The sequence below is a fragment of the Melozone crissalis genome, unplaced genomic scaffold, assembly GCF_028551555.1.
Source record: "Melozone crissalis strain CALT ecotype California unplaced genomic scaffold, PUWL_Pcris_2 ptg000064l_1, whole genome shotgun sequence".
Classification (NCBI taxonomy): Eukaryota; Metazoa; Chordata; class Aves; order Passeriformes; family Passerellidae; genus Melozone; species Melozone crissalis.
In genome coordinates, this window is record NW_026535842.1 from 674366 (window position 1) to 686046 (window position 11681).

Consider the following 11681-nt stretch of genomic DNA (forward strand, 5'->3'; position numbering starts at 1 on the left):
GACAGGCAGCTGGGGATGGGACACTTCTGTTCCTCCTTCTGAAGGCACAATGGGTCCAGAGCCCAAACTTGTGACTGCAATCCTGCCTGAGCAGCAGGAAGTGCTGGCCTGTTCTGCAGGTAACCCGAGCAGCTGACAGAAGAGTTGAAATAAACACACCCAAAAAAAGCTAAAGGATATTTCTGACATTTCCTGGTTCAGAGCACGAACCAGGCTCTGAGCTCTGCTCTCCTTCCTCCCCCCTGGCCTGTGGGCAGGAGCAGGACCCTGCACAATACAAGTCCCTGGCTCCGAACCTGCAATTCCTGAGCACTCCTGCAGCTGCAGTTGGTGCCTGTGAAAAGCTGGGCGTCTCCTCCTAGTTGGTTTTGGCACCAGTTTGACTCGTGGCTTTACTTAAGTTTTTTATCTGCACTTCGAGCATCCTGGTTTTCCTCTCCAGCTCCTCCCGCGAGCGCTCCGCGTTCTTCAGCCTCAGCTCCAGCTCCCCACTCCTCTTCCTCTCCTGCTCCAGCTCCTGGTTCAGCCCCACCACCTTGGCCCACACCTCATAGTTCTCCTTCTGGAGGCTGCAAAGGGAAACAGAGCATGAAAGGATTGGGTTGGGTTGGGTTGGATTGGATTGGATTGGAAAAGGGCTGGGAAATCATTTGGCTCTCAGCATCAAAACAAGCCAGAGGTGCTGCCCTGAGCCCTTCAGTGGCCACACAACTTCAATAAGTCAATAAATGTGATCTGTGTCTATTGATAATGGGATAATAATTGTTAGCTGTCTCAGCACAAGCTGCTCCTGCAGTTACCTTTCCAGCTGCCCCTCGTAGTCACTCCTCTGCTCCTCCAACTCCTTCTCCAGCTTGTGGATCACGCCCTGCAGGGACTCCCTGCTGTCCTGCCCAGCTCTGGGCTCCTCAGCAGGGCTGCCAGGCTCCCTTGGCTCATGGCAGGGGCTGAAGCAGGGCAGGAATTCCTTCTCGGAGGCGCTGCTGGCAGGGCTGGGGCTGGAGCCGCTGCCCTCCGCGCTCTCTGCCACGTTGCTGTCACAGCTCGCGGCCCTGTGCAGGTCCAGCAGCTTAAAGAGATCGTGGGACAAGGTTCTCTTGTGCCCCTCACAGGCCAGGGGGCGCGGGCTGCTCTTCCAGAAGTCACTGGTGAGGACATCACTCCTGCCCTTGTCCCCGGGGGCTGCCAGGAAGGATTTCCTGCTGGGCAGGGTCTGGGTTCTTTTCCTTGGCTGGGTTTTCCACAGCGTGGCTGTGGGCTCTGAGTCCTCCCCAGGCACGCTCGAGGTGGCAGCTGGGCAAGGGCTGCTGCTGAAATTGGGGTGATCCCTCTGCAAAACAGAGCCCTGGGGCAGCCAGGGCACAGAGCTTTACACAGGGCACACTGGAACCTGCTGGCCACACTTTTCCATTAAAATCCACTCGGAATTGCACCAAATTTATCATTTTTGCAGGACTGCCTTTGAAGAAAAGCCTTTCACCCTCACTGCTTTCCCCTCACCAGCCTGAGCTGGAAAGGCTTCATGTGCTCTGGCCAAAAAGCTTTGGGAGTTTTCATATTCCCCAGAGCAGCAGATTTTCCACAGGAAAGTGGAAAGTTTATCTACATCATTTTCCTGATGTAAATATTCCAGGGGTGACAGACACAGCTTTTGAACCCAAAAATAGCAAATGCTTTTAGGACTCTCTGACCTGTCAGAGCCTGCCACAATTAACCACACGTTTAATGAACGTAGGTTAATTAATTTATTTATTTAATGAACCCAGCCTTACCATCTGCCTTGGGGTGGGGCCCCTGGGGTCCTCTGCAGCCCCCCAGCCCACGGAGCTGCGAGGGACAGGAGCTTTCTTCTCGTTTTTGGGGGCAGGTGGGGAGGGAGGCTCGTCCTTGGAGGGGGGGAAGAGCTTCTGGTGGTCGCTGATCATCACTGTCATCACCTGCTGCACCTGGGGCGTGCCTGGGGAGCAGAGGGCATCAGGGCACAGCCAGGGACCCCCTGGCACCCCAGGGTTGTGCTGGCTGAAAGGGAGGTGCGGCAGAAAACCAGTGGGGTCATAAAGCAAAATGAAGTAAATGGAGTGAGTAAAAGTGTGGGAAATGGGTTTGTGGAAAATTCTCAATACCTGACAGAAGACTCACATGGTGTACATCTATATACAAGCCTTAAGTGACTTAAAAATACCAAAAAATAAGACAAATCTTGAAAAAAACTTAACTGGAAATAAGTTTCAAGAAATAACCTTACAAATAAGACTAAATACTTTTTAAAAAAATAGAGCTAAAAATATAAATAAATATTTAAATATATATATAATATATATAAACAAATATATATCTATTTAGATATATATAAATATATATTTATATTTATTTAGATATAAATATAAAAATAGAACTAAAAAATAAAAAAATACTTTATAACAAGACCCACAAAAAGTAATTTTAAATTATTGACTTTAAACATTTACAACATAGTGTAACTGAAAGTAATAAAGCAAAAAACACTTATAATATATTGTCATTAAAAAATAGCTAACTTCTAATTGTAATAACGTAAATTATGACATCTATATTATCTCACCCTTCACATAAGACTAAAAGTAGAATAAAAATTTTTAAAATAACTCTCAGTTACCCCATCTCTAAGTAAAAAAGAAAAAAATATATATATACATATATATACATATATATATATATATATATATATAAAAATATATATATATATATATATAATCCACCATAAAAGTAAAGGAGCACCCACATTTATTTCACATTTCCCTGAGTTCCCTCTGCTCCCCCAGGAAGGATTTTACACCTTCCTGCTCTGAGCAGCTCAGAGGTGACCTCAGCAATTCCCTGAGTCTGCTGAACTCCACGAGGGGAGTTTTTGTCACTTTGTCAGTTCCTGAGGGGTTTTTTGTCACCACAAACACATTTACAGCCCAACAGACACAGCTTCACTCTGTGCCCTGGCACATTTCTGCCTTTCTTTCAGCTCCACCACTGAAAATCTTTAATTTGGAGGCTGTGAATGCCTCAAAATTGAAATATCCTCCAGGATATGAAATTCCTCCATATGCCTCAAAGTATTCCATATCCTCCAGGATATGAAATCGCTCCAGGGGTCCCTTTTACCTCTCATGATGACTGCAGGGTCCTCCACCCTGGGCCTGATCAGGTTCACCCCCATCACTGTGGCCAGGTTGTCCACACTCATCTTGTTGACACTGGAGTTCAGTTGGATTTCATAGAGAAACCTGCCAGGATTCCAGAGCGAGTATTTCACATTTCAGAGGTGAGATATGGCAAAAAAATCCTGGTGAAAAAGTCCTGATTCCTCCTCCCAGCTCTTCCTCTCAGTCACAAGGACAGAAACCCTCAGGACTGAATAAATGAGGAGTTTTGCTCCCCTTGGAAACAGCTCAGGAAGGAAGGGAATCCCCTCCTCAAATCCCAGCCCGGTGAAACCTGGAGGTTTTGGTTCACAGGGCTTGTGTCCAGGAAAGCTACACCTGGTTTGAATTCCCAGGGATTTATGGGTGGGGGTTCATGCTCAGACATTCCCAGGGGGTTCATCCCAGGGGCTGGAATTCTCCTCTGCCAAAATCAGCACCCGGTGGCTCCAAGGGAAGCCAAGCACAGCTCAGGGAGGCTCTGCCTGGAGGGGCCATCCCTGGGGTGCCATTTCTGCCCCCCAGCACCAGAGCTGAGCTGTCCCCGGCCCGGGCAGGGCACTGACCTGCAGATGTAGCTCAGGAGGTTGTAGTTGTCTCTGGGGAGGAGGGACAGCTGCTTCAGGAGCTCCTGGTGGCCCTGCACGGTGAAAAGCAGCTCCAGGAGGGTTCCCGGGAGCCAAGAACTGCTCCTGCTCACCCCAGCCATGCCTGTGTGGGGTCTCCCCGTGTCCCCACCCTGGGACAGCTCCAGACACGTGTGGTGGCACTCGGGGTGACCCTGGGGGTGCTGGTGGATGATCTTGGGGATCTCTGCCAAACTCAGGTAGTCCATGACTCTGGTCCTCCTGGTTTGCTCCCCTTGGAGCTCCATCTCTCCCTGGGATGTCCTGCAGGGCTCAGCAAGGAGGGGCAGCCCCAGCAGGAGCAGGGTCCCCCCCCAGCCCAGCCCAGCCCAGCCCAGCCCAGCCCTCTGGGAAGAGCTGATCCTGCCTCACCTCCTCCGGCATCTTGTGGACATTCAGGCCATTTTTAACCCCAAAGAGAAGCAGAAATTGAAGTTTTAAAATTCACAAACCACTGTGGCCAAGCTGGGAAAACCCCACTGGCTTTGGGGGAGTTTTTCTTTTTAAATTTTTTCCCTTTTTCTCTCCCCAGATTCCAAAGCCTTGTTGAGTGCCCTGCGGCTCAGAGCGTGCCCTGGCACTACAACTGATTTTAAGGCCGGGAAGAGGAAAACAAAAGCAGCTCTACCTTTGTCTCATCAGCCTCCAGAGCCTGCCCACAGAGCAGGAAATCCTCGTACTGCAGCCAGGGCACCACGGGCTCGGGCAGCTCCCGCAGGTACAGCTTGAGCAGGGAGGCCACGGTGTGGACATCGGTGTCCCTGCAGGGAGCAAGGGACACTCAGAGGCAGCAGGTACAGCTCGGGGACTGCCTCAGCCTCCCTGCCCTGCCTGGGGAACCTAAAGTCTCTTTTCTTCACCCACATTTAGCCTCAGCCTCCCTGCCCTGCTTTGGGAACCCCTAAAATCTCTTTTCTTCACCCATGTTTAACCAGTGGGAGCTGCGGTTCCTGAGCACCACCCTGGCTCTTGTCCCTGTGTTCACAGGGGTGGAGAACCAAGGAAAAGGGAGCAAAACCCTTCTCCCATTCCAGATTAAACCCTTCTGGAAGGTTCCTGCTGGATCCTCTCTCCTCCTCAACCCCTTCTGGAAGGTTCCTGCTGAATCTTCTCCTCTTTGAGCCCTTCTGGAGGGTTCCTGATGGATCTCCTTCTCCCCAAGCCCTTCTGGAGGGTTCTTGCTGGATCCCATCTCCTCGAGCCCTTCTGGAAGGTTCCTGATGGATCCCCTCTCTTTCTCAAGCCTTTCTGAATTCTTTCTCCTCCCCAAGCCCTTCTGGAAGGTTCCTGCTGGATCCCATCTCCTCCTCAAACCCTTCTGGAGGGTTCCTGATGGATCTCCTCCTCCTCAAACCCTTCTGGAAGGTTCCTGCTGGATCCCATCTCCTCCTCAAACCCTTCTGGAAGGTTCCTGCTGGATCCCCTCTCCCCCCCACCCCCCTCTGGAGGGTTCCTCATTCCTGCAGGGCTCGGGTGTTTCCCTGGAGCTGGGGCAGGGATGGGGCAGCAGTGTCACCTGCTGAAGGAGGGTCTCTCCCCGGCGTCGAAGGCGTCGCGCAGCTGCCGCACCAGGCTGTCCTGGCCGGGCAGGCGGAAGATCCCCTCCTCGGCCACGCCGTGCTCCAGGATGAACTCGGCGCTCTTCTGCACCACCATGGGCACCAGCTGCTGCCCAAACCTCTGCTCCTGGGCCATGGTGTGTGCCAGGCACTGCCCGAACACCCCTGGGGACACCGGGGCTCAGCTCAGCTGTGGCTTTGGGCTTTCCACACTCTGGGCTGCTACAGAACCCTGAACTCCACATGAAGTGTCTGCAGCTCTCCTCACTGCATTCACAGGGGTGGAGAACCAAGGAAAAGGGAGAAAAACCCTTCTCCTATCTCTCATTCCAAGCAAAACCCTTCTCCCACCTCCCATCCCAGGCAAAACCTTTCTCCCAGCTCCCTATTCCAAGTAAAACTTTTCTCCCATCTCCCCATTCCAGGTAAAACCTTTCTCCCATCTCCCATTCCAATCAAAACCCTTCTCCCACCTCCCATTCCAATCAAAACCCTTCTCCCATCTCCCATTCCAATCAAAACCTTTCTCCCATCTCCCATTCCAGGCAAAACCCTTCTCTCATCTCCCATTCCAAGCAAAACCCTTCTCCCATCTCCCATTCCAAGCAAAACCTTTCTCCCATCTCCCATTCCAAGCAAAACCCTTCTCCCATCTCCCAGCTCAGACAAACCCATCCCCTTCCAGCCCAGAAAAATGGGGGCAGAAAGGACGGAATGCACAGAACTCACAGGAATCACAGGAAGGATGGGCTGGGCAAGAAAAGGCAGGGGAAAAGCAAAGTGAGGAGACTGGCAGGTAAAAAACAACATTTTTTCAGGGCTTTATCCCTGAATGGAAGTTTTTCTCAGGAACATTTTTAGGGGGAGAAAGGAGGCTGAAGAGGAAGATGAAGCCAGCCAGGAAATGTTCGTCCTTGGCTCTCCTGAGCACTGCAGCCCCATTTTCAGGGATTTCTGAGCCAAACCCCCCCAGCTGCATTCCCAGGACAGAAATTCCTGGTTTTACCTCCCGAGGCCGAGCCCAGCGCCCTCCGCAGGGATTTCACCCACTCGTCCAGCTCCGCCTGCGAGCTGGCCATGAGCACGCAGGGCTCCTGCCCCGCCCGCGGCTGCTCGCCAGGAGCCCCTGCGGAACAGAAATGCACAGTTACTGGGCAGAAAAACACATTTATGGGGCAGAAAATATGTATTTACTGGGCAGAAAATACTCATTTACTGGGCAGAAAATACTCATTTGCTGGGCAGAAAAAACCCACATTTACAGAGTAGAAGATACTCATTTATAGGGCAGAAAATACTCATTTATAGAGCAGAAAAAAACACATTTACATGGCAGAAAATACTCATTTAAAGAGCAGAAAATACACATTTACAGAGCAGAGTGGGGTGTCCTCACCCGGGATGATCTCAAAGATGAACTTCCCTCCTTCCTCGGGGTTGGTGGCCAGCACGTTGATGGAGCTCCCCTGGAGAGCCAGGCAGCCCTAGGACAGAGCAGAGCCCTGAGTTTATACAGATATATATGTATAAATATAAAATTTTTATATATATATATTCTTGTGTATATATATATACACACACAGATATATTCATATATATATATATATATATATATATAGACTCGTGTATATATATATTTTTATATATATACAGATATATTTGTGTATATATACACAGGTGTATTTGTGGAGATGCACTACAGGGATTTTACAGCAGTAAGGGCACTTGGTAAATGCCACTTTTTCCACTGAAGCGATTCTCATCAGGAGAAAACCGCTTCTTTTTGCTCTTCTCTATTTTTATCTCACTTCTCATCTCCTTTAGCCCTTGTTGGGAGTGGAAGAAGAGAGAACAACAGAGAATGGACTTGGGAAATATTATTTTTATTATTATTATTTAAATTTTGTAGCGGGAACAGCTTTTCCAGCAGAGGGAACTTTTCCCAGGAATTTTTCCAGATGAGAAAAAGGTGGTGAGTACTCTAAAAGTGAGTTATGGCATGGAGAAAAGGGTGGGAAAGTAAAATAAAATAAAATAAAATAAAATAAAATAAATCTATGATACAAAATAAAATAAAATATACAATAAAATAAAATAAAGTAAAATGAAGAAAAATAAAGTTAAAATCTAAAATAAAAAATTAAATTAAATATAAAATAAAATAAAAACTAAAATACAAATTAAAATAAAATTAAATATAAAATAAAGTAGAATAAAATCTAAACTGCAAAATACAATATAATATTTTTAAAATAAAATAAAATAAAGAAAAATTAAATTAAATTAAATTAAATTAAATTAAATTAAATTAAATACATTTAATGGAATCATGGGATCCCAGAACGGCTGGGGTGGGAAAAGCCCCTCCGGTGCCTCCCCAGCCCCGAACCCTTCGGGGTCCCGGCCCCACCTGCGGCTTGGCCTCGTCCTCGTCCTTGTAGTAGAGCAGCTGCTGCCCGCGGAGCACGAAGAAGCGCAGCTGCCAGTTCTTCACGATGGAGCGCTGCTTGCGCAGCCAGCCCAGCTTGTCCGGCCGCGGGAGCGCCGCGGGATCCGCGGTCATCACACTGCGGGAACGGGCTGGGGACACACGGACACGGGTGTGGGGACAGAGGGACACAGGTGTGGGGATAGAGGGGACACTGTATGGGGACACTGGGTATGGGGACAGGGACACGAGTGTGGGGACAGGGGCTGGGGACACTGAGTATGGAGACAGAGGGAGACGGGGACGCTGGGTATGGGGACAGAAGGACACTGTGGGGACACGGAGACACAGAGTAGGGACAGAAGGACACAGAGTGAGGACACAGGGACACAGTGGGGACACAGGGAACAGAATGGGGACAGATGGACACAGAGTGGGGACAGAGAGACCCAGGATATGGGGCACAGGGACACAGAGTAGGGACACAGAGTGGGGACACAGGGACACAGTGGGGACACAGGGAACGGAATGGGGACAGAAGGACACAGAGTGGGGACAGAAGGACACAGTGGGGACAGAGGGACGCAGGGTATGGGGCACAGGGACACAGAGTAGGGACACAGAGTGAGGACAGAGGGACGCAGGGTATGGGGCACAGGGACACAGAGTAGGGACACAGAGTGAGGACAGAGGGACGCAGGGTATGGGGCACAGGGACACAGAGTAGGGACACAGAGTGAGGACAGAGGGACGCAGGGTATGGGGCACAGGGACACAGAGTAGGGACACAGAGTGAGGACAGAGGGACGCAGGGTATGGGGCACAGGGACACAGAGTAGGGACACAGAGTGAGGACAGAGGGACGCAGGGTATGGGGCACAGGGACACAGAGTAGGGACACAGAGTGGGGACAGAGGGACGCAGGGTATGGGGCACAGGGACACAGAGTAGGGACACAGAGTGGGGACACAGGGACACGGCCAGGCTCTGGGCCCCGCGCTGTGCCGAGCCCCAGCCCCGTTTGCAGAGGAAGTGGCTGCAGTGGCTGCCAGGCTGAGCTTCCCTTTGCCTGCGTGGGAGCAGCTGCCTCCCAGCGAGAGCAACACCATTGCTGAGGGGTTTTTTGGGGTTATTTTCATGGAGTGGGGGGGTTCTGCACCCTCCCCGGGGCAGCAGCCACAGCAGAGTGACCCCAAGGCTCTGGAGGTCCCCATTCTGCTCTGGGGTCGTCCCAGCGGGGCAGAACTCACATTTGTGGGGCTGGAAAATCTCCAGGGATGGGTTGGGCACTGGGCGGAGCAGTGTCCCTGTCCCCTGTCTGTGTGGCCCCGCTGGTGGCACGGCCCTGGCGCACCCCCAGATGCCTGGCAGGGATCATTCCCAGGGGGATTTTTGCCTCTGCAGCCCCCCAGAGCCAGCCCAGCTGGGCAGAGTTTGCGTTTTTGGCTGCAAGGCCAGAATAAAGCCATGACTGCAGGGAATGGGGCTGCACCTGGTGATTTCCTGAGCCGGAGAACCCTCAGGGTTCCGATGTTCACCTCAGGGCTGTCCCCACGTCCCCTCCCAAAGTCCCCCAGGGCAAGGAGCCCCTTTGGGGAGCCCCCCAAGCGTTTCCTGCCCCAACGGCCTCCAGGGTTGGGCATTTCCTCCAAAACCTCCTCCCCCAGCAGAGAGAGACCTGCCCCAAAACCAGGAGGGCAGGAGAGGCCACAGGGCCACCACTGGCCTGGGCAGGAGCCCCCCTGGCACCCCCATTGCTGGGGAACTGCAATAAAAACACAATAAAAGGGGTTTCACCGGGGAGTTTCTGTCTCACTGAAATCAGTTTCTTTGCAGTTCTCCAAAGGCTGCCCTAGGCAGGGCTGGGGGAGCAGGGGAAGTGTCCCCAGGCCACGAGGAGCCAGGGAGGGCAGTGGCAATCTGCAAACATTGCAAACATTTGCAAATGTGACTTTCACATTTCTGCAAGTGAAGCCACAGCAGCCCCGGAGACAGCGCAAACACACAAAGCCACAGAGAGTCACACAAAAATTCACACAAAGTCAAACTCACACAAAAACTCACACAAAATCTCACACAAACTCAAAGTCACACAAAAACTCATACACATAATGTCACACAAACTCACAAAAACTCACACAAAGTCACACAAACTCACACAAAGTCACGCTCACCCAGCAGCTGGAAGCTGCAGAAAGCACCAGGGGTTTCACCACAAGCCAAACCCAGCCCCAGGGTGGATTTTTGGATGGCCTGGGCTCAGGCTGGGCTCTGCAGCCCCTCCCTGACCACATCCTCACCCCTAAATCCCCTCCATGACCACCCCTAATCACCCCTAAACCCCTCCCTGACCACCCCATCATCATCACCCCTAAATCCCCTGTCCCCTCCAGCCTGGGCCTGAGCCTTTGTGCCACCAGAACAGGCCTGGGTGGTTTAAATCCCCCCAAACTCGGGTTCTGGGGGGCAGCAGCCCCGTCCCCCTGCTCCCACAGCATCCCTCGCTGATAAATCTGCAAATCACTTCTTGGAAATCATCTGCAGATCATCTGCTCTGTCTCTAGAGTGGCACCGGGGGCCACTGAGCCAAAATCTCAGCTGGGCTCAGGCTCAGGGCCCCCCCAGGCCTGTCCGGGCCCTGCAGACATGGAGGGGCACCAAGGAACCCTCATGGAGGAGCCCTCACGAAGGAACCCTCATGGAAGAGCCTTCGCCAAGGAACCCTCATGGAAGAGCCTTCACCAAGGAACTCTCACAGAGGAACCCTTATGGAGGAGCCCTCATAGAAGAGCCCTGACCGAGGAACTCTCACCAAGGAGCCCTCACGGAAGAGCCCTCACGGAGGGGCACCAAGGAGCCCTGACAGAGGGGCCCTCAAGGAGGAACCCTCACAGAGGAGCCATCACAGAGAAACCCTCACCAAGGAGCCCTCACGGAGGGGCACCAAGGAACCTTCATGGAGGAGCCCTCATGGAGGGGCCCACACCAAGGAACCCTCATGGAGGAACCCTCATGGAGAAGCCCTCACCAAGGAACCTTCACCAAGGAACCCTTACGGAGGAGCCCTCACGGAGGAACCCTCACGGTACCTATTTTTGCAGCGTCCATCTTCAGGTTGAAATCCCAATTCCGTGGCAGCTTGAGGGACATGCTGGATCAGGAAAGTTCTTGTTTTTCTCCTTCCTCAAGGTGAGCTTGTTTAGGAGAGGGGCTGGAACCAAGCCCTGGCGGTCCCGTGGGGGTCCCCCCACCAAGAGCAGCGGCCCGGCGACGCTCGGTTTGCCAGCGAGCTTCCTGCCTCCGAGAGCAGCCAAAACCCCATAAAAGTCCTTTCCTGCCCTGCTTTCCTGCCCAGCTCTGGCTCGCCCAGCCGCGCTCCCCGCCGGTGCCAGCCCTGGTGCCCCTGTCCCCTGCCCAGGCCCGGGGCCGCCAGCCCAGCCCGGGGCCGCTCCCCGGGCGCCGCTCGGGGCATTTGAGGAAGTGCTGTCAGCAGCTCTGCCCGGAGCTCCGAGCGCTGCCCCGAGCGGGAACAGCCCAGCCCGGGGCCCTGCGGGTGTCCTGGGGAGGGGCAGAGCTCGGGCTGGGCCCAGGGTGGCGCCCGGGCCCGTCCTGGGCACCCTCGGGTGGCACCAGGGTTTGGGTTTGGCTTTGCCTTGGCAGCCAAATGGGGATGGAACGGGGAGGAAAGGACGTGGAAAGCAGAGGGGAGAGCACCAAGGGGTGGCAGGGATGTGGAGAGGGGTGGGAGGGAGCTCAAAGCCCACCCAGTGCCACCCAGGCCATGGGGGGACACCTGCCAATGTCCCAGGGGAATCCAGCCTGGCCTTGGGCACTGCCAGGGCTGCTGTGGGCACCTCTGCCAGGGCTGCCCACCCTCCCAAGAACAATTCATTTT

General features: G+C 52.8%; 1 protein-coding gene across 1 annotated transcript; it reads right to left on the reverse strand.

The window, feature by feature from the left end:
* Positions 1-358: 358 nt before the first annotated feature.
* ARHGAP25 (Rho GTPase activating protein 25) lies at positions 359-10936 on the reverse strand. Its single transcript, XM_054289237.1, has 11 exons — positions 10876-10936; positions 7769-7938; positions 6755-6842; positions 6365-6484; positions 5316-5523; positions 4428-4560; positions 3740-3813; positions 3136-3257; positions 1773-1957; positions 801-1330; positions 359-569 (listed from the first exon to the last, which is right to left on the reverse strand). Exons 1-11 carry the CDS (start codon positions 10934-10936, stop codon positions 359-361), a joined length of 1902 nt encoding a protein of 633 aa, XP_054145212.1.
* Between the last annotated feature and the right edge of the window lie 745 nt (positions 10937-11681).